Source organism: Petaurus breviceps, unplaced genomic scaffold (genome assembly GCF_028583685.1).
Source record: "Petaurus breviceps papuanus isolate PSGF00001 unplaced genomic scaffold, PetGlider_PUasm1.0 37, whole genome shotgun sequence".
Taxonomy (NCBI): Eukaryota; Metazoa; Chordata; class Mammalia; order Diprotodontia; family Petauridae; genus Petaurus; species Petaurus breviceps.
In genome coordinates this window covers 69,458,558-69,478,875 of record NW_027186296.1, presented here as the reverse complement: position 1 = coordinate 69,478,875, position 20,318 = coordinate 69,458,558, and the positions used below count along the sequence as shown (strand labels likewise).

Genomic DNA, 20,318 nt, shown 5'->3' with positions numbered 1-20,318 from the left:
TACATTTTCCTTTATGAAATTTCATTTTATTAGATTTGGTCTCACATTCTAGCCCATCAAGATTCTTTTGGATCTTCACTGTGGTTAAGTGTGGTTCCCAAAGCCCAAGCATGATCGTATAGATCAAAGAGCTGAAGTCAGAAGCCCTGAGTTCGGACCTGCTCCATCACAGACCAGCTCATTGATTTTGGGTAAGTCTGTGTCTTATAAATTTGGTCAATTAATCTCCCTGGCTTTTAGTTTTAGAACTTCAACATGGGAAAAATCATTAATAAGATACATTTAAATAAACAGTTCAGAAGGACAATATAATTGTGGGTTTCAAGAAGCTAAAATAGACATTGGAAACAATCTATTCTGAACACACTTACTATTACAGATAAGGAAAAAGAAGGGCAGGACTTTTAAGTGACTTACCCAAAGTCACTTAGCTAATTAGGCACATAAAAAGGAACTAGAAACCAGGTCTTCTGCCTCTTAGCCCAGTGCTCTTTCCACCACAGTATTTCTACTCATGTGAACCATCTTCACTTTAAATTCAACATGGGAAAGATACAGATCATAGCTTTCCCCACCAATGTGAAGCTAAAGTCTTCCTTAAGTTACTGCAACTGAATTGTGTCTATGGATCATTAAATTACTAGTTTCAGGAGTCTCGTAGTTTTAATGAGATTCTAAGATGGATGTTAGAGAGGTTAAAAAAAGGAACAGAAACATAGGATTGAGAATTAGAAGGGGGATGAAAGTCCAACCCTCTTATTTTACAGAGGGAAAACTGAGGCACCAAAAGGAAACACAACTCACTAGAAGTCACCTGTTTTTTAAGTATCAGAATGAGAACAGATGACCAAGTCCTGTGCTTCCTGGTCCAAAATTCCTTCCATTACACTAGATGGAAAAAATGGAGGGGAGAGATCACTTTGAAGTATTTGGAAGTGAAACTGTCCGAAGCAGGTGAGCAACTAAATGGACGAGAGAGTCACATGAAGGCCGTTAGGTGGCATAATGGATAGAGGACCAGAGTTAGGAAAACCTGATTTCAAATCCAGCCTCAGACACCATCTGTGTGACCCTGGACAAGTCACTTAATCCTGTTTGCCTCAATTTTCTCATCTGTAAAGTGAGCTAGAGAAGGAAATGGCAAACCACTCCAGTCTCTTTGCCAAGAAAACCCCATAAAGGGGTCATGAAAAATTGGATATGACTGAAACTACTAAATAACAAAGTCGCATAAAACTCTTTAAAGTGTTTTGGGGTTTTTTTTTCAAGATAGTTGAGACTTGTGTACATTTGAAAACAAAAATCAATCAACAGAGAGAGACTAAAAACGCTGGTCAAGAAAAGAATCAAATGACTCCTTACATATTTATTAAAGTGTTCATTATTTATTGAATGCTTTAATATGCTAGACTATATACAGAACACAAAGGTTCTGTCTACCAGCAGTTCACAGGGACTGTCTTTACTTTGTACTGATCAAGTCAAAGAATAAAGATGTTTATTCATAACATCTAATGTTAAATGGTGAGTACTAAAAATACCATGTCTACATGAAGTACAATAATTCATCTATGTTATAAATCCATAACATCCATAATCTCCTCTAATCTGGCTTGAACCCCTGTAATTGGTCTCCAGAATGTTACTAGTTACCTCCTAAGTCAAATCCCATGATTTTAGTTCAATTTTTAATGATTTTTCAGTAGTCTTTGAAACTGTTAAGTAACCTATCTTCTTAAATTCTCTCCTCCCTTTTTATATTATCACTCCCTCCTGAATCTCCTCCTGTCTCTTTTGTCTCTTCTTTTATGTTTTTTCTATGGATTGTCTTTTTCCTACACCCTGTGTCACATCTCTCCCACACTCTCCCCACAACTATGGGCATTTGCCAAGGGCTCAGGAGTATCATCTCAATGTCATTCATTCTTTTTGTTGTTCCAACATATGAGAATTACTTGAAAAAGATAATAAGATGATAAATCAATGGGGGAAAAGGGTAGTGTTACCTGCTCTGTTAAAAATGAAGGCTTATAGGCTCCATCAGTAGATTTGTTTCCTGTCCCCCTCATGGACTTCATGTGTGAGACTGCCATGCGCAGAATGGTTAACTTATCTGGTTTTCGAGCCAGGGCACTGCATGTGGGAACCATGTCCGACAACTCTGTGATGTACTGGGTCATCTTGTTTCTCCTACGCCTTTCAATCTCACTGTGATTCTCTCTACAGGAGAAAAAGGAAATCAGGGAGGGAAAAAAAGAAGCATCAGCTTGGGTATTGCTAGATAATATATATATATTATTTTAAAGCCCAACTAGTCAGTGCAAAGTATTCAACTAGGTAATCAAGGTCTACTGAATTTTAAGAACAATGTATTTTGGAAGAGGAGGGGTGGGTACAAAAAAAGGAAAATACTGTGCAATATAACAGTTGTAAAACTTTAGCACGCTTAATTCTGTGTACAACGTGGACAGACTTCTATAAATATGTTGTTCTTGGATCTTTGGATTTTTATTTTCATTTTCTAACTGCTCCAATGTCCCTATTTAGTAACTTTAGTGATTAAACCTGATACATAATCAAGCAGGCTTAGTGCATATAACACAAAAATGTTCTACCGTTGGGAGCAAATTTAAAGAAATGACAAAGATTTACTCTATACTGAGTGGGCAACTATACAGCTATTCTGCTAAGGAAGAAAATCTATTGGGCCTGGAACAAAGAACTGTAAAGCTTATAGTTTATGGTCTTTGTATTACTGCTCTTGTTAGTGCTAAAAGGAAAGTACAGAACTCATACCTTAATTGACTAAAATTATCAGTTAAAATCCTCAAAAAAGCAGTTTGATGAATTCTCCTGCTAGCAAATTCAATGTAAAACTAACAGAAGTGTTTATACTCAATCTCCTTGTCATAAGTAACTTGATGGGCTAAGAGAGTATGCCAACCAATAACCAAAGTTAAACTAACAATGATACAAAGTTGACATCTGGCAAAAAGGTTGTGCCTAGAAACATTCTGCACATAACCAGAATAGGATGTTACAAGGGATATCCAAAAGCCAGTTGCAATGCCAGTGACAGCAATGACTACTAATAATCTTTAAACAAAGCTCTCTCCAAACACTGCCTATACATGTCTGGATTAGCACTATATCCTTTATCAACTCAAAGGACTATTTTGCTGATTATACCTTCACACACAAGGCATACCCTGAAGCCACTTTAAGATATGTAAACCAGTAGTCCCTAGAAAAAGACTGGCTAGTGCCTGGTTCTTCTTGATTAATGTCTACATGATGAACATTTATTAAGCTCCTATTATGTAACAGCACCAGGTTAGACACAAAGAAGCACTAAGATGTAGTTCTTTTCTTCCAGGAATTCACAGTCTACCTTAGAAGGCAAGGCATACATACACATACACACACACATACATATAATACAGAATAATTAAGTAAAGATATGAAGCAATTATGATTAACTACTATTTACAGATATTACGTGTTCTAAGTGGTCACATAAAGGAGATCAGTCTAGGTTGGAGTAGATAGGGAAGACCTCATGGAAAAGATGTAGGGGTTTATGAGATTGACCTTGAAGGATGGGAAAGATCAAGATAAACAGAGGGGAGTGAAAAGGGTAGCTTAAACCAAGGTAACAGAATGAGCAAAAAGGTAGATTGAAAAACAAGGTAGGCTGAACTAAGAGATAAAGAGCTTGCTCTGGTTGTAGAGGAAAATATGTGTAGGGAAATATTGGAAGATGAAGTTAAAAAGGTAGAATAGTACCTCAAACTTTGGGGAGCTTTGAACAGATACCTGAAGAGTCTGGATTTAATTACCAAACAATGGAAATCTACTGGAGATCCTGAAGAGTTTTAGAGCTGATGTTGCTTATCACTGGAATACTTTAGGATGAAAGAGAGGAGGGTCACTGATGACGTCTCAGTTTTATTCTGGATTATCAGGAGAGTGGTGATGGGACTGAAAATATCAAGTGCCTGAAAATCTATCACATTTGGTAAGGCATCCAAGGATAAGTTAGACAATTTGCTTTCCCACAAACCATTCATTTTGTTAAGAATATGAGATGAGGGGCGGCCAGGTGGCTCAGCGAGTAAAAGCACCGGCTCCAGTGTCAGGATGACCTGGGGATCAAATCCAGGCTCAGATACTTAGCACCACACCCAGAAATAACTGGCCATGTAACCTTGAGCAAGTCACTTAACCCCGATTGCTTTAAAAAAAAAAAAGAATATGAGATGGCCCATCTGTGGCAAGATACTTATTCATAAATGGGAAGAAGAGACCAGGCAAATTCAAAGGAGGGCCTGTCATCTCCCAGTCAGGTTTCATTTTGTTAGAGTCAAGGTGGAATTGCTTACCAGCTTATTGTTTGCAAGCTATCAAAATCGTTTTATTAAAAATTGGTGTTTTGTGGTTTGCTATTTTGTTCTCTAGATAACCTAGTGTAGAATATTAGAGTCAGAAGGGACCTTAGTTTACCCTTCCCCACATTTTATAGTTAAGGAAATTGAGACCCAGAAAAATTATGAAAATAATGGAAGTTCATACTGCTAAGTAGTGGTAGGGTAACACCCAGGTCTCCTGACTCTCAGGCCCAGGGGGGACTTGCTAGGGGAAAACAGAAGGCATTGGTAAATTTTAATATAAAGATGCTTATTTTGATGAACTAATTTTGACTTTTTCTTTTCTTTTTGGTGTCTAAGATTAGAGAAGTGGAGACAGGAGAGAAATTTGAGGAAGCAGATACTGTGTGGGTTGGGAACTGAACCAAAATAGCATGTTTTGGTTAAGGTATAGGCCATTGCTATGAAAATCTAAGGCTGCAGGTTTGAAACAAATTGCTCAGCACAGCACCTTAGAAGCCTGTCGTTGCTTAATAAATGTTGCAAGGAAGGAAGCTAGGGAAAGGGTTTCTTTATTTTTCTCCAGAGAATCTAAATAAAGCTTAAATAAAATTGGAATCACATGTGTTTAAAAACCTCACACCATCCTTGGTATCAAATTCAAGAATAAAACAAACTTCTGAGCGTATGCATAGACATCCATTAATTTTTGTTGTTGATTATGGGACCTAAGTGCATGGAGGCCAAGAAGGGTGTTAACTAACTTGAATTGAATTAGAGGATATTTATAATACCCATGCCACCCATCCAGATAATCAGGAAAAAATTGAAAATCAACTTATACAGTAAAAGCAAGTATCTTCTTTAGCTATTATCTACTTTGAACTGCCTTGACCCCAAGGAACCCAAATACCTAAAAAAAACATCAATAAGAACATGATTATTCTTATTAAATGACATACTCAATGTCTCCCAATAAATGAAGAAAAAATAAAAATATCAAAATCATAAATTTTTAATATAAGTTTGAAAATCATTCAAAAAGCTTACATAAGCAAAGAAAAGAAATTAGACTTTGATGCCAGTGAAACAAAGCTTCTATTGGTGAAGAGACTGGAAAATCAGTTTGCATATGAACATATTCTACCTCTCTGCAAAACAGACTGGTCCTTTGTGCTGAGTAGTCAACCAGATACACTGCTAGGCCTTGGGCTGTCAGGAACATTATAGCACTGACACTAGTGGAAAGAGGAGAAGCAAGGCAACGAGGAGTCCTTTGGAAAAGAGAAATCTAAGACAGCATCAAGTGACTAGAATTGGGGTCTCTGGGTAAAGCAGTGGAGTATTGGACTTGGAGTCACTTTGATCACTGAATAAAGGATGAATGGAGGATGCATGGAGAGACTTGAGACAGAAGGACTGTAGCTGGTAGGCTACAGCAGCAGTCAAGGGGAAAGGTGATAAAGTTCTGCACCTGGATGGTTTCAGGGTCAGAGGAGAGAATGGGGCATAAAGAGATATTGTGAAGGTTTAATAGTTAGAATTTTTAATAAGGTTTAATTAATTAATTAATAGATTGGATTTGAAAAATGAGAGTGAGGAGTTAAAGAGGACGCCTAGGTTTTGAGCTTGGTAACCGAGAGGATACCTGGGTGCTTCTGACAGTAATAGGAAAGTTTAGAGAAAGGGATAGTTTAGGGGGACAGATAAACGGTTCCGTTTTGAACATGTTAAATTTGAGATGTCTACAGGAGTAGTTCAAAGTACCCAACAGGAAGTTGGAGATGTGAGACTAGAGGGAAGGAGAGAGGATGGATAAAAAAGATCTGAGAATCTGCATAGAGATTATAATTGAATCCACTGGAGCTGTTGAAATCACCAAAAGAAATAGCATAGAAGGAGAAGGAGAAGAGAAGAGGATCCAGGCTAGAGCCTTGGGGGATACCTACAGTTAATAGGTATGACCTGGAAGACAATTTCATAAAGGAGAATGAGAAGAAGCATACAGGAAGGAGAATCAGGAGACAGCAGTGTCAGAAAAAAAAAAAAAACTAGAGAAGAGGGTTATCTAGAGTGTCAAAGGCTGCAGGGAAAGCAAGAAGGGCAAAGTTCTTAACTGAGAGGGTGGGGCAGGGGGCTGAAGGATGGAATGGATGAAAGGGAAGGATGAAAGAGGGGCAGAAGGATGAAAAGGTTTGGAAAAGTCACTATGATGTGGCAGTCAATCGATTAGGGTGGTGTAAAAGATTTGCCTTGCTCTAGTGGGGGAAAGCCTAGTTGAGATTATTTAACATAATTTTGTAGTAGATAGAGTCAGCACAATTTCTCTATTTTCTCCAGTTCTGTTCAGCAGCATTTAAATAGTAGCAAAGTCTGTGGATGGTGACAGTAATCCCAGGTTGTGGCTTAGATGAGCTGAAAAAAGATGCATTGAATGAACGTTAAAGGAGGAGAGATTACTGAGCTTGGAAGCAGTAGTGGAAAGGAAAGAGTATTCTGGTTCCTCCATCATGACAACTTATTTGGAGTGCCAGAAAGGGTGGCCAAAGATGCCATGTTGTTCAGTAGGGCCCAGATCTCAGTCACTGCCAGAAGCTGCAAAAGGTGAGGAAGGAAAAGGTGTAAGATAGAGAATTTGTTACCTGCAGGGTATTTATTCCATACAGAACAGTAGAAGGATTGATTAGAACTGGAGTAGGCCACTGTGTGGGGAGTGGGGAGGGGGAAGGGAGGAGAAAGAGTAAAGAAGGCAGTAGAAGACAGGGAATAGGTTTGAATCATAGTAGCTAGAGGCTCAGAATCACAGGGATAGGAAAATGCTAGCCACTGAGGAATGAATTCAGGAAGATATCAGTGCTTGGAAACAAATCCACGAAAGGAGGGAGAGAATGAGACTGCTCTTGATGTCCAACCTTAGGACGCAGGTTACGCTGTTAAATTTTGTGAGGCCCAGGAGGCCCACCGTCACAGCAAGTGGAAGTGGGTCTAATCTGGACACAAAAAGCCTTTGAAACCTTGGAGAAGGCCCTGGGGCAAAGAATGAAGCTAGAGACCTGGGTTCTGCAGTTGTCACAGGGCCCTCTAAGAAGACTCAGGAGCAAATCAGGACTGAAGCAAGAGCAAAGGGATGTAAGGCACAAGAAGGCAGGGTGAATCCATGGTTCTTGAGGAAGACTCAGGAGTCAAGAGGCAGACATAAACCACAGGCAGCAGCCAAGGCTGGATTCTGGAGAAGTAGCAATCCCGGGAAGTCCCAGAGACACCAATTGTGGCTGACTGGGGCTGGATCAGAGCAAAACAATGCTCCCTAGGGACATGTGAGGGGCAAAGACAGAGGTTGCAGGTGGGTCAGTTGGAACAGGGAGAAGCATATCTCCCAGGAAAGTCCCAGAAGCAAAGACCACCCAACTCACATGGCACCATACTTCTTGCTTTTCTCTGCCACTTCTAGTGTCTGGCTTTCCTATGTTTACTCAATATTTTTTCCTTGAAAGCTCAACCCATCAGATTATATCACCTTGTTCATATGCTTGTCTCCTCTACCAGACTCCCAGACATTTGTCTCAATGACTTCCTCACTTGGCTCAACACCGTAATTTGCACCCTTAACCCTTGGGATCATCCTTGGTCATTTTAACATTCATTCGAATGGCATTTCTTACTTCATCAGGCTTCTCAATTCCTGCAACCTCCAACTCCACTCAAAAATCCCCTGGGGAAGTCACACTTTATACCTCCCCATCGAACAAAAATGTTCCACTTCCCATTTAGAACTCCAACATTTCTATCTGTCCTTCCACCTCCTCCATAGCCTCCATTCCTGCTAAAATGGACCTCTGCTTTCCTTGTGACCTCTAGTCCCCTGATCCACTCTTGTTCCAGTTTATTTTCCTTCCATCGCAGTCTTGACCCTGTTAAATCAAAGGTTTCAAACATGTGGTCCCAATGTTGCCCAAAGTAGATTAAAATATAATTGGGAAATATTTAAAAAAATAAATATAGAACACAGATAATGTTAATATGTGGTTTTCTAAGTCAATAAACAGGCCAGGAATCTTCATGTTCTGTTTAGGTTTCTATTTGAGTTTGATAACCTATAGCTTAGTAATTTGAACAACACACTCTTCTCCATCATTAAATCAATCAACAAATCAACAAGATTAAAATACTGTTCTATAATGACCTGATTGAGGGAAAGTCTCTCCCAAGGTGAGGCACAGGGTTTCTTGTCTGCCCCTGCTTTCACCCAGTGGGTTTACAGTGCCCCATTAACCAACTTAGAGGTGTGGCTGTGAACAATTATGTCCAGTCCTGGTATCTTCAGTTCATGCCTAATGGAAAGAGGCCGCAAAGAGGCCCCTTATTGGGTTAGAGCAAACATACTAATTCTTTAGATACTCATAGGGAAAGCTCATGCTGGCAGCAAGCAGAGAATATCACACTTTAATAAGGCACATAAAATACAGAGAAAGATGGTATGACGGTGGAGCAGGGAAAGGGGTGGTAGAGAGAGACAGGCAGCACAGGGAAGAGAGGGGAGGGAAAGGGGCATATAGAGTCACTTCCATAACTGTGGATTGGAGTTGGAGCAGCACAGAGCAATCGCAGGGGAAAGAGTCATTGAAGAACAGGCCTTTGGGGTCCCATTTTTATAGGGTTCTGGGCAGGTAGCTTAACTTTTATCTGCCTCATCTTTGTGGTTAATTCATTTACATATCAATTTCATCTCAAAGTTATCAATGATCCCTTATTAGCATAATATTTCTCTGGTTTTGCTGTGTATCTCTGGAGCTTACTTGCACCTTATAGACTGAGGGGACGGAGTTATAATGGAACCTAGATGACTTCTCTTAAGTTAATGCATAATGGGGCCTTAATTAATTTAGGAGGTAGTTTTTGCAAGTGGATTCTATGTTACTCTTTCCATTCTTAATTCCTGCTTATTGTTATCTCACACTGGCTACTTATATATCTATTTACTAATTGCTAAGTGGTTGGGAAACCATAACAAGGTACAATCTCAACACAAATACTGACTATGTGCCACACACTGTGGATACAATGATAAAGATGCAACAGTACCTACCCTCGAGAACCTTACATTTTATCAGAAGGAACAAAAGAAACACATATGAACATGTACAAAACATGTGGAAGTAAAAACAAGATAATTTTGGTGATAGGAGTGGGAGATTGATGGGCATGAAAGTCTCATATGGAGACTGGCAACTTAAGCTGAATTTGGCAAGAACCTAGAGACTCTAGGTGGTATCAAGGAAGACAGGTTGTACAGTGGATAGAGTGACAGGCTTTGAGTCAAAAAGACTCTTCTGCCCAAGTTCAAATCTGGCCTCAGACACTTACTAGTTGTGTGATCCTGGGCAAATCACTTCACCCTACTTGCCTAAGTTTCCTCATCTGTAGAATGATCTGGAAAAGGAAATAGCAAATCCCTCCAATATCTTTGCCAAGAAAACCCCAAATGAGGTCGCAAAGAGTTGGACACTACAAAAAGTGCCTGAACCACTAAATCAAGGAAGAAGTGATTTCCATTCATGAGTAACAACCTATGTAAAGTCATAGAGGATGTCAAGAATCTTGTGTTGTTTTGTCTTTCCACTGTTTTAATCCTCACATCTTCCTAATCCTCAGCCCTGGGTCACCCCTACCCTTTGCCTTTTCTGGACTTAACTCTGATTCAGAAACCTGCTGGAGGGAGTCACAAAACCATGCTGACTAGCTCGGCTCACATTTATGCTATCTGATCTGAACTGAGTATCCCCTGCTCCACACTAATCTTTTTATTCAGATCTGCCTCCTGATCACATCCCACATTGTACCTAATCCAAATCCTTTCTTTTTTTAATGCACTAACTCTATTTTTCAAAGAAACTTGGATGATGACTGACTTTATTGAGATTAAAGCCACCTGCCATGGGATAGAAAAGCAGACAGATGGGTATATAGAGAGATAGGTGATAGATCAATAGAAAATAATAACTATAATAAACATAATAGATATAATATATAAATATAAACTACATAAATGAATATAATAAACATAATAAAACTTACTGTGTGCCAGGCATTGTTCCAAGCTGGGAGCACATATACAAACAAACCAGAAAGTCCCTGCCCTGGAGAAGTTTACCTGCTAATAGAGGAAGTGCTAGGAAGGGAAAGGAAGGATAACAAGGTAGGGGGATATGGAGGAATGAGGAGCAGGCAGCAGGAAGTGGCTTGGTGACCCAGGTTCTGGCTAGGTAAGTCAAAAGGCTCACCTATCCCACTCAGGGCAAGACAATGGTGGAGTCCCAGTTTCTAGAGGAGCACATATGGTTGTTTAATGTTTAATGAGGTCATGGTGGGAGAATACAGGTGCTTCTTTAACTTTCTTGCTCCACACCTTCAAACCTGTCCATGTCACTAAGTCAACAAGCATTTATTGAGAACTTAATATGTTGCTCTCTCAATGCTAAACCCTTGGGGATACAGAGAAAGGCAAAGCAATACCACCCCTGCTCTCAAGGAGCTTACATTCTAATGAAAGAAACATTGCGGAAATAACTATGTACATATGAGAGAGACAGAAACAGAGACAGAGACAAAGACAGAAAGGAGTTATATGTACACATATCTGCACATATAAGTGATATACACATATATGTGTGTATGTAGTAAGTGAAAAGTAATCACAGAGGGAAAGGGGTGGGGAGAGATTGGTTATGGCCTCTTGCAGAAGGTGGGATTTGAGTTGGGTATTAAAGAAAGCTAGGAGGTGGAGGTAAGGAGGGAGAACATTCTAGGCATGGGGAATAACCAGCACAAATACACAGAGTTGGGGGACAGTGTCATTCATTTGTGACCAAAAGCATTCAGGACAATGTTACTGGATCATAGAGAGTGTGGAAGGGAATGAAGTCTAAAAAGTTTGGAAATGCACTCAGGGGCCAGATTGTAAAGAGATTTAAATGATGCTGTACTTTATATTTAATACTGGAAGTAACAGAGTGATGGAAGTATATTGAGTAGAGAAGGGACAGTCAGATTTGTGCTTTGAGAAAATCACTTTGGCAGCTGAGTCAAAGATGGATTGATGTGAAGAAAGAGTTGAGGGAAGAAGGTCAATTAGAAGGTCATTAGAATAGTCCAGGTGAGATGATGTGGACTTATCCAAGGGTGGCTGTATCATGGCTGTATGAGTAGAGAGAAAAGATGTTGTGAAAGCAAAACACCATCAATTTAATACCACTTTGCTTCAATCTCATTGGAGGAAGGTAGTCTATCAACCCACCAAGACTAAACCCTCCACCCCAGCTAACTCCTCTACTCATAACCTTGCTCCCATCCCCTTGAGTCTCCTCCAGGGACGTGCTCCATAACTCTCTTCTTCTCTACTCCTTACTTTCCCATTGCTTTTAAATAGGCCCAGGTCTCTGCTATCATCTCCTTGAGTTGTCATTCTAAATCCTTCCTCTCTTTTCATTGCAAAATTTCTATATTTCTACTGTAGAACTGCCACTTCCTTCCTACCCACTCATTTTAACACTTCTATCTCCATCCTTGCTAAAAGTGCTATTTCCAAGGTCACCAAAGCCTTTTTCATTCCCAAGTCCAACAATCATTTCTCGTTCCCCATCCTTTTTGGCCCCATCTACAAGATATGACACTGTGGACTAACAAAACTCTCCTTCTGGATTTCCTCTCCTCTCTGGGCTTTTGTGCCACTGCCCTCTGCTGGTTCTTTTCTTACCAACTTGACTTTTCTTTCTCAGTCTCTGTTAATTTTCCTCCTCTTATCTCCTGAGTGCATAGTCTATCCCCCAAGGCTTTGTCCTGGGTCTCTTTTCCTGCTCTCTGCTCTTCCAGTGCTCTCATCCTTTCCCAGAGCTTTGGTTATCACCTGGACAGATGACCAACAAATCTACAAAGCTAGGGTTGATTATTCACTTGAGTTTCATTCCCACAATTCAAACCATCTGCTCAACATCTCTGCATTCATATTATTCTAGCACCTCATGCCAAAAATATGCCCAAAACAAAATTCATCTTCTTCCCCCAAAATGTGCCTTCCTTGAAAATCCCCCTTTCCCCCTATCTCAGAACCATACCTCACCCCTCATACTCTATATCTCATCAACTGCTAAGCTTTATTGATTCTATTTCTATCTTCTACATATCATGTCTCCACTCATATTACCACCCTCATCACTTTTTTCCTCAACTCATATAATAGACTACTGATTTCATTTCCCTCAATCTCTCAGTTTTCTACTCCATCCATCATATAACTGTCAAAATAATCTGTCTATGTCTGACCTTGCCATTGGTAGAAAATGTGCATATATATAATATATATCTAAAATAAAATATACATGTATATACACATACATATTTTTAACCTGGAAATTTAGTATTCTGCAGAAACTGGTTTGTAATGACAATGATGATGATGATGATGATGATGATGATGATGATGATGATGATGATGACAGCTAACATTTATATAATGCTTACTACATTCCAGGAATTGTGCTAAGTGATTTTCAATAATTATCTCATTTGATCCTCTCAACAACCTGGAGAGGTCAGTGCTATTATTATCCCCATTTTACAGATGAGGAAACAGAGGCAGAGAGAGATTAAGTGACTTGCCCATGGTCATACAGCTAGCAAATGCCTTAGGCTAGGTTTGAACTCAGGTTTCCTGATTCCAGGCCCAGTACTCTATTCATTGTGCCACCTATCTTGACAGATAATTTTGCAACAGTCCCTGTCATAGACTCTATGTTCTACTCAAACTGGACTACAAGCGATCCTTTAACCTCATCCTGTACTCTTTAGGATTTGCGCCTCTGTGCAGGCTATTTCTCATGCCTTCTATGCACTAGTCCATTACTCTACCTGCTGAAATCCTTCAAATCAGGTATTACCACCTCCACTAAGCCTTTCCTGATGTCTCCCCTCCCAAGAGAAAGCAATTTCTCCTTCATATTTCATGTCTCTTTTCTGACTTATTGTATTCTACATTTGTCATATTTGTTCTACATCCATGATGGAACTCCCTCACTAGACTCTCAGCCCCTTGAAGGCAGACATGGTGTCTTATTTCATCTTTGTAGCCTCAGGCCCTAGAAGAGTGCCTTGTGCATAATTCCTTTTTTTTTGTTGTCTACTGCAAAGTAAGTCCCATGTTCACCTGCTCAGCAGGTGACCTCTGTATGAAACTCTTTCCTCATCTGTAAAATGGAGATAATAACACCTCTTCTACCTAGTAAAGTCGGAATAAAGTACTTTGTAAGCTATAAAGTTGAACAGTTATATAAATGTACACTGTTATTAATATGATTGTTATTATGACAAAAAGAACAGAATTCAGTGTCTCTGGGCCTAGAATCCTAAATCCTCAGTTGTTTTTTTTTTTTTGTGTGTGTGTGTGTGTGTGTGAAGATCACAGAGCTCTAAGAAAATTCCTATCAAAAAGTACAGTCTTTGAGAGAGTACAAATTACAAGCCAGAATGGTGCACATCAGGTAGACTGGACAACAAAAATATATGTGAAAAAGTGTAATGCCTGCTATCATGAAGACTTTTCTAAAAGAAATGAGACAAACACTGTCATCTTCTTATAAATCAAAAGTTCTGTGTAACCTCGATCTTTCAGTCCTCAGTTACAACATGAATGGTTTCTTTGTTGAAGTTGTTAGGGATCAGAAATCCATGCTCCATTTTTACTGAATGAGGTGAGAAAAATAAAATTTAAGGAAGGTTTTAATTGAGACAGAGAAGTAGACAGAGCTGTTTCAGGGAAGAAAAAAGACAAGTGGAGAAGGAAGCAGGATATGAAAGAAATTACATTCCGGTAAAGAAAACAAAAGCATGATGGAAGGGAAGACCACAGCTTCGAACAATAGTGAGAAATTTAAGGATGATTAGAAAGTTGGTACAATGTCTTTGGGGGGCGGGGGAGTGGAGCTGGGTTAGCTTCAAACCTAGGTGTTAGCTCAGGAAGGTGACTTGAACAGCAGCATTATGGATTAAGTAAAAGTATGCCAAGACTTAAAATAGGAGTCTGGTGGAGAGTAGTTTACAACAGTGTTGGTATTAGAGTGAGGTAATGCACAGTACTGGAAATGTGATTGTAGAAATGGAAAAAAGCAGATAATTTCTAGAGCAATTTTCAAGGAAAAAGTAGTACTTTGGTGGAAAAAAATTTCATCTAGATCATAGTGAAATGTCATTTAAGAATAATAGTTTATACAGGAATAGGGATTGCACTTGGGTCTCCCTGGCTCTAAAGCCTATTCTCTACCATTAAATACAGAATTCAATGAAGGCATATATTTGTATGCCTCCACTAATGTCCTTCTCTGATGGTTTACTTCAGCACTGGGCTCTGGGTTCTCAAAAACTATGCCAGTGATGCACAAGCTCTACCTGATCCTACCTACCAAAAGAGAAAGCATCTAGGTATGATGGCCCACCCGTCTATTGTCTAAGGTCTGACTAAATTCAGAAGAGCTGGCCATCAGGGTAGTTGCAAATACCATCCACCAAGTCACAGATGGGTTGCAGTCTGTCAATATAATGGGAGCAGCCCAAGAAAAGCAAAGATCCCTAAAGTCTAAGAAGGGATTTGTGCAACTCTTTACAATTTGGCAAAATACTTGATATGCATTCTGTCCTTTGATTTTCACAATAGTTTTTGGGGCCAGTAACTTAATTGCTTTTATCTTTATTTCATAAAGAAAAAGAAGCTTAGACATAATATTACCTGCAAGTCACACAGCTAGTAAGTGTTAGTGCTTGGGACCTGAGCTCAGGTCTTTCAATGACAAATCCAGTCCTCTTTCCTCTATCCCATACTAAGTCAAGGAGACTTAGCACTTTTGTGCTTCATAGGAAAATAAGACATTGGGAGTTGCCCCTTAATTATGTAAGGCAGGAATGGAGAAATAGGAAAGAAAGATGTACAGGTTAAAGTAGTGATGAGACATTCAATTCAAGCAAACACACCAGGATGCTGGGAGATATAAGGCTAATACTGAAGTAATGAAAAGGAAAAGCAACAGGAAAAGGCTGAGCTTTAGTACTCACAAGGAACAAAAATGGCTCATTATTAGCTGTGGTTTAAATATCATCATTAATGACCTAGGTTCTTGACTGTTAACACTGAAGACAATAGCAACAAAATGGCTGTGGGCAGTAATTAAAATGTATAGGATCACTGATCTCAAACTGAACAGAACATGAGAGGCAATACAAGCCAACGCTCTCATTTTATAGATGAGGAAGTTCAAGTCCAGGAACTTGGCCAAAGTTACATAGGCAATAAATGTAGGGGGTGGATTTGAACCCAAGTCCTCCAACTTGACAGCCTGAGCTCTTTCTACTGTATGACATTACAACCTACTAACTGTAAATATCCACTATATTCAAGTTACTGTGTTAGATGCTGGGGATATAAAGTCAAGAACAAAACATTCCTTGCCTTCAAGGAACTGTCATTCTACCGGGAAATTATATCACATTCAAAAGTACCGTGTTTCCCCGATAATAAGACCTATCCCGAAAATAAGCCCCTCCCCTTACTGTGTAAGATTCCTCTAAAATAAGCCCTCCCCCAAAAATAAGCCCTATTGAGATTGCTACTGTAGTGAAGGTAATCCCCTGCACTACACGCTACATTACAGTACCCTCTGTATGCACCATCCCCCCCACCTCCCGAAACGCACGCCGCACTGCGAGCTGCATCCAATCAGAGCTGCAGCAGTGAGCCCGTCATCCTGTTCTTTATTGAATTCATTATTGAATAAAGGTACATTTTTTTGTTCACATTTACCTGTTTATTAAAATTGCTGTCAATGTTCATTAAAATAAGCCCTCCCCTGAAAATAAGCCCTCTGGTGTTTTTCTGTCAAAAAAAAAATAAGACAGTGTCTTATTATCGGGGAAACACGGTAAGTAAATATAAAGTAATACCAAGCAATCTTAAGGAAAGAAGCTAAGGAAGCTAGAGATACTATAAGGCAAAGGTATGGAGAGAGGGCATTCCAGAAATGAGAGACTACTTGTGCAAAAGTAGCACTGGAGCTGAGAGAAAAAATATTGTATTCGTAGAAAAGCCAGCAAGTCAGTTAGACTAGATGGGAGTAATATGCTCTGTAGCTGTAAATAAAAATTAAGGTGAGTTGAGAAAAAAACCTAATAATTAATCATAAATTATAACTAAGCAAATCAGAAACAAGACAAAAAGAAGGTGCCAATTATATATCAGTCTTTGTTTCTTTTCTTTTCTGATTTCAAAAGAGAATATACTTTCCAAGATTAAGTATTATTTGAGTTATGTACCTACCTTGATACAAAAGGAGTTCATGAAAGCTCATTAAAGTGACTTCAAAAATGTTCTAACTCACTATTGATTAGAGAAATGCAAATTAAAACAACTCTGAGGTACCACCTCACACACAGCAGAATGGCTAATATGACAGAAAGGAAAACAACAAATGTTGGAGGGGATATGGGGAAATGGGGACATTAATGCACTGTTAGTGGAGTTATAAACTGATTCAATCATTCTGGGGAGCAATTTGGAATTATGGCCAAAGGGCTACAAAATTGTGCATATCCTTTGACCCAGCAACCTCATTACTATGTCTGAAACCCCCCAAAAAATAAAAAGAAAAAGGTCTTTATATGTACAAAAAAATTTGTAGCAGTTTTTTTCTGTTGTAGCAAAGAATTGGAAATTGAGGGGGTGCCCATCAACTGAAGAATGGCTGAACAAATTTTTGTGGTATGTGATTATGATAGAGTACTATTGTGCTATGAGAAATAATGAGCAGAATGCTTTTAGAAAAATCTGAGAGGACTTACATGAACTGATAGAAAGTGAAATGAATAGAACCAGGAAAACATTGTACACAACTGCAACAATGGACAATGATCAACTGTGGGTGACTTAGCTGTTCTCAGTAATACAAGGATCCAAGATAATCCCAAAGGATTTATGATGAAAAATACTATCCACCTCCAGAGAAAGAATTGATGGAATCTGAATACATATCGAAGCATACTTTTTAAAACTTTCTTTATTTTTCTTTTTTGATCTGTGTTTTCTTTTGCAACGTGACCAGCATGAAAATATGTTTTACATGACTGCACATTTATAATCTATATCAAATTGCTTGCCTTCTCAAGGAGTGGGGAAGGAAAGGGGGAAGGGAGAGATTTTGGAACTCAAACTTTTTTTTAAAACGAGTGTTAAAAAAATTGTTATTACATATAATTGAAAAAGTAAAAATGTTCACCTGAAAAATAGACTTCAAGCTGAATGGATAAAGTAGACTTTTTAAAAAATGGGCACGTCACCATCTAGTGGTTATTTGTTAAAAATGTAGACATACTATCTGGGGGCCTTAGGAAGAAGGAATTTACCAAAACAATAAAACCTTTATAAATATGGTGACAGCAAAATTTCACAAGGTGATAGTTGGAAGAGATGATGAGAGGATAACTTACTACACTCAGCCAAGTTCTCACACAACTTTATGAAAACAAAGTGTGGTAGAATGAATCACTTAACAAGTCAACCTCAGACCCTCAGGTTCATCATTTCTAAAATGGGGACAATAATATTTATAGCATCTAATATAATTTATTCCAACTCTTTTATTTTACAGATGAAGAAACTGAGGCCCAGAGAGTTCATCTGACTTGTCCAAGGACACACCAATAGTAAGTGTGGGAGGTCAAATTTGAATATCCATTTACTATCATGCAAATGCAGTACATTAGACTGGAAAAGAGCTAGATATTTTAGATAAAAAACAAGAATAGATGGACATAAAATAAGAGTTGGTTTCTTAATAAAAGAAATGACTTTTCCATTGAAAGCATTTCATCCACAGGTATCCAGATGGATGCCATCTGCTATATATTATGGGCAGATCTGTACACCAAGTACTTAGTGACTGGTTGCCCAAAATTATACTGAGGGTCTTACTCTATCGAATTATTTATATCCTCCCTCATAAATACTAGTGTTGTTTTATGATTTAAAAGTACAGTACAGATTTAAGAATACAAGGTCTGCAGAAGACCTCAAAAAATTATTGCCTCCTGCTATATTTGATGGCAAATCATACAGACATAGCCACAGAGTAACACTGCTCTTTTCAAAAGGCTCTTATAAGGCTATCCTCCCACTAAAGGGATATTGGCCAACTCAAGCTAAATAAAAAAAAGACCACCATGTTTGATTTCCCTTTTTCCTACCTCACCAAGCTCTCTGCATCAGAAATACTTGGAGCATGTTCCCACCTAGAAAGAAGATAAGTAGCTATCTAAGCTAAGTTGCATAGATTGACTATTCTGAGACATGACAAGACCCCTCTCAGCAGATCTCTGCAGAACACTCCTACCTTGCAAATTTTTCCTTATCCCCAGAGATTTGAACATCACCATACCTACAAACAAAATAGGGTAGTAAATTCAAAGGAATACATCAAAACTAGAATGCTATTGCAAAGCAGAAGGCTAGAAAATGCTTATATGTGCAAAGAAGACATCTGTCAGCAAGGAAAAAAAAGAATTAAGGTGGAAAGAGAAGGGTAAGGACTGGGGCCTATGATTTCATTGGTATACGGAATTCTCTTGTGAGGAAATTTCCTGTACCAATGCAGGTCGGCACAATCTCTTCAAGTTCTAGTCTTAGAGAGTTGCCTGGAACACTGAGAAGTTAAGTCACTTGCCCAGGGTTTCACAGTCAATATGTGTCAGAAGAAGGATGTGAACTTAGGTCCTCCTGGTTTCTAGGCTGGCTCTCTACACCAGCTGCCTATAAAACAGAAATAAAGGGGAAAAATGTTAAGTCATTGAAAACTTGGCTCATTAATAGAAATTTTTTTTTCCTTGGAGATATATGAAGTGATTCCAAACAAGTCTTACACACAATCTACTAAATGTGAATCTACTGCCAAACTAAGAAATGTTCAGTACAGTTTTAAAAATGATGCTTTGGTTACCAATATACATATGTATGTAGGGGTTGGACAAAGTGATCTCTAGGGGCTGCTTCTAAAAATCTGTGAGTCTATGAATATGTATGTATACTTGCATATGCCTTCAAAATATTACTCTTATGCCAGGAAGTAATAGGCATTGGGTGTGGTTTTTATTGAGATTTTGATTTAAATACTATGCCAGACCAGAGAGAGGTCATGAACACTATAAAGAAATCATTTGATATTTCTGATTTTAAAATGTGTCCTGTTTTACTTAAATGTGTTTTGAGACATTAAGCTGTGGTATAGGATGAGATTTTCCTAACTACTAAATGTTCATTTGAGGCCAGAATATAAGACGCCAGAGCTATGACCATATTGTTTTACCAGGTCTAAGCAGATGCAGAGCTTTGATAAAAAAAAGAGAGGGTGAACCTGCAGAATTTCTTCTCAAACAGGCAAGTTGAGATTGAGAAGCCAGCTGTGAATATGATAGAGCCAACTGTAAAAACCTTATATGGGATTTTCCATAGACTAGTGTCACTAAACTGCAATGGGATTTTTTTTCTTTTCTTTTTTTTTCAACTTTGCCATAAACCAAAAGAAGGAGGGAGAAGAAAGCCACAGAGCTGTGGGCAATGAGTACAACTTAATATCTTTTTTTTCTTATTAAGTTGGAAAGATGTTCTCCAGAGTTTAAAAAAAAACTTGAATAGCTATTATGAGAGACTTTGACAAGGGCTTGACAGAGGGGATCAAAGAGACACATTTATGTGCCTAAATGTCTTGTGATTTTTAAGAAAAGTCCAGATTGAGTTAGAAGATGTTTGGAAAGAAACCAAGTATTAGTGATTGTTATTTAGCTGTGACTACTGTTAAAAGACACTAAAAAAGAACCTTATTTTACCTGTTATCTCTCAATCTGGTAATATATTTGTAACCTTTT

At 38.6% G+C, this 20,318-nt stretch overlaps 1 protein-coding gene across 1 annotated transcript in view; it reads right to left on the bottom strand.

Moving 5' to 3' along the window:
- Nucleotides 1-20,318, bottom strand: part of ARNT2 (aryl hydrocarbon receptor nuclear translocator 2) — a 222,267-nt gene that overhangs the window by 174,169 nt on the left and 27,780 nt on the right. Inside the window, exon 4 of the mRNA XM_069098683.1 lies at nucleotides 2,007-2,220. Coding sequence (XP_068954784.1) covers nucleotides 2,007-2,220 — 214 coding nt within the window. The remainder of the gene's footprint in view (nucleotides 1-2,006; nucleotides 2,221-20,318) is intronic.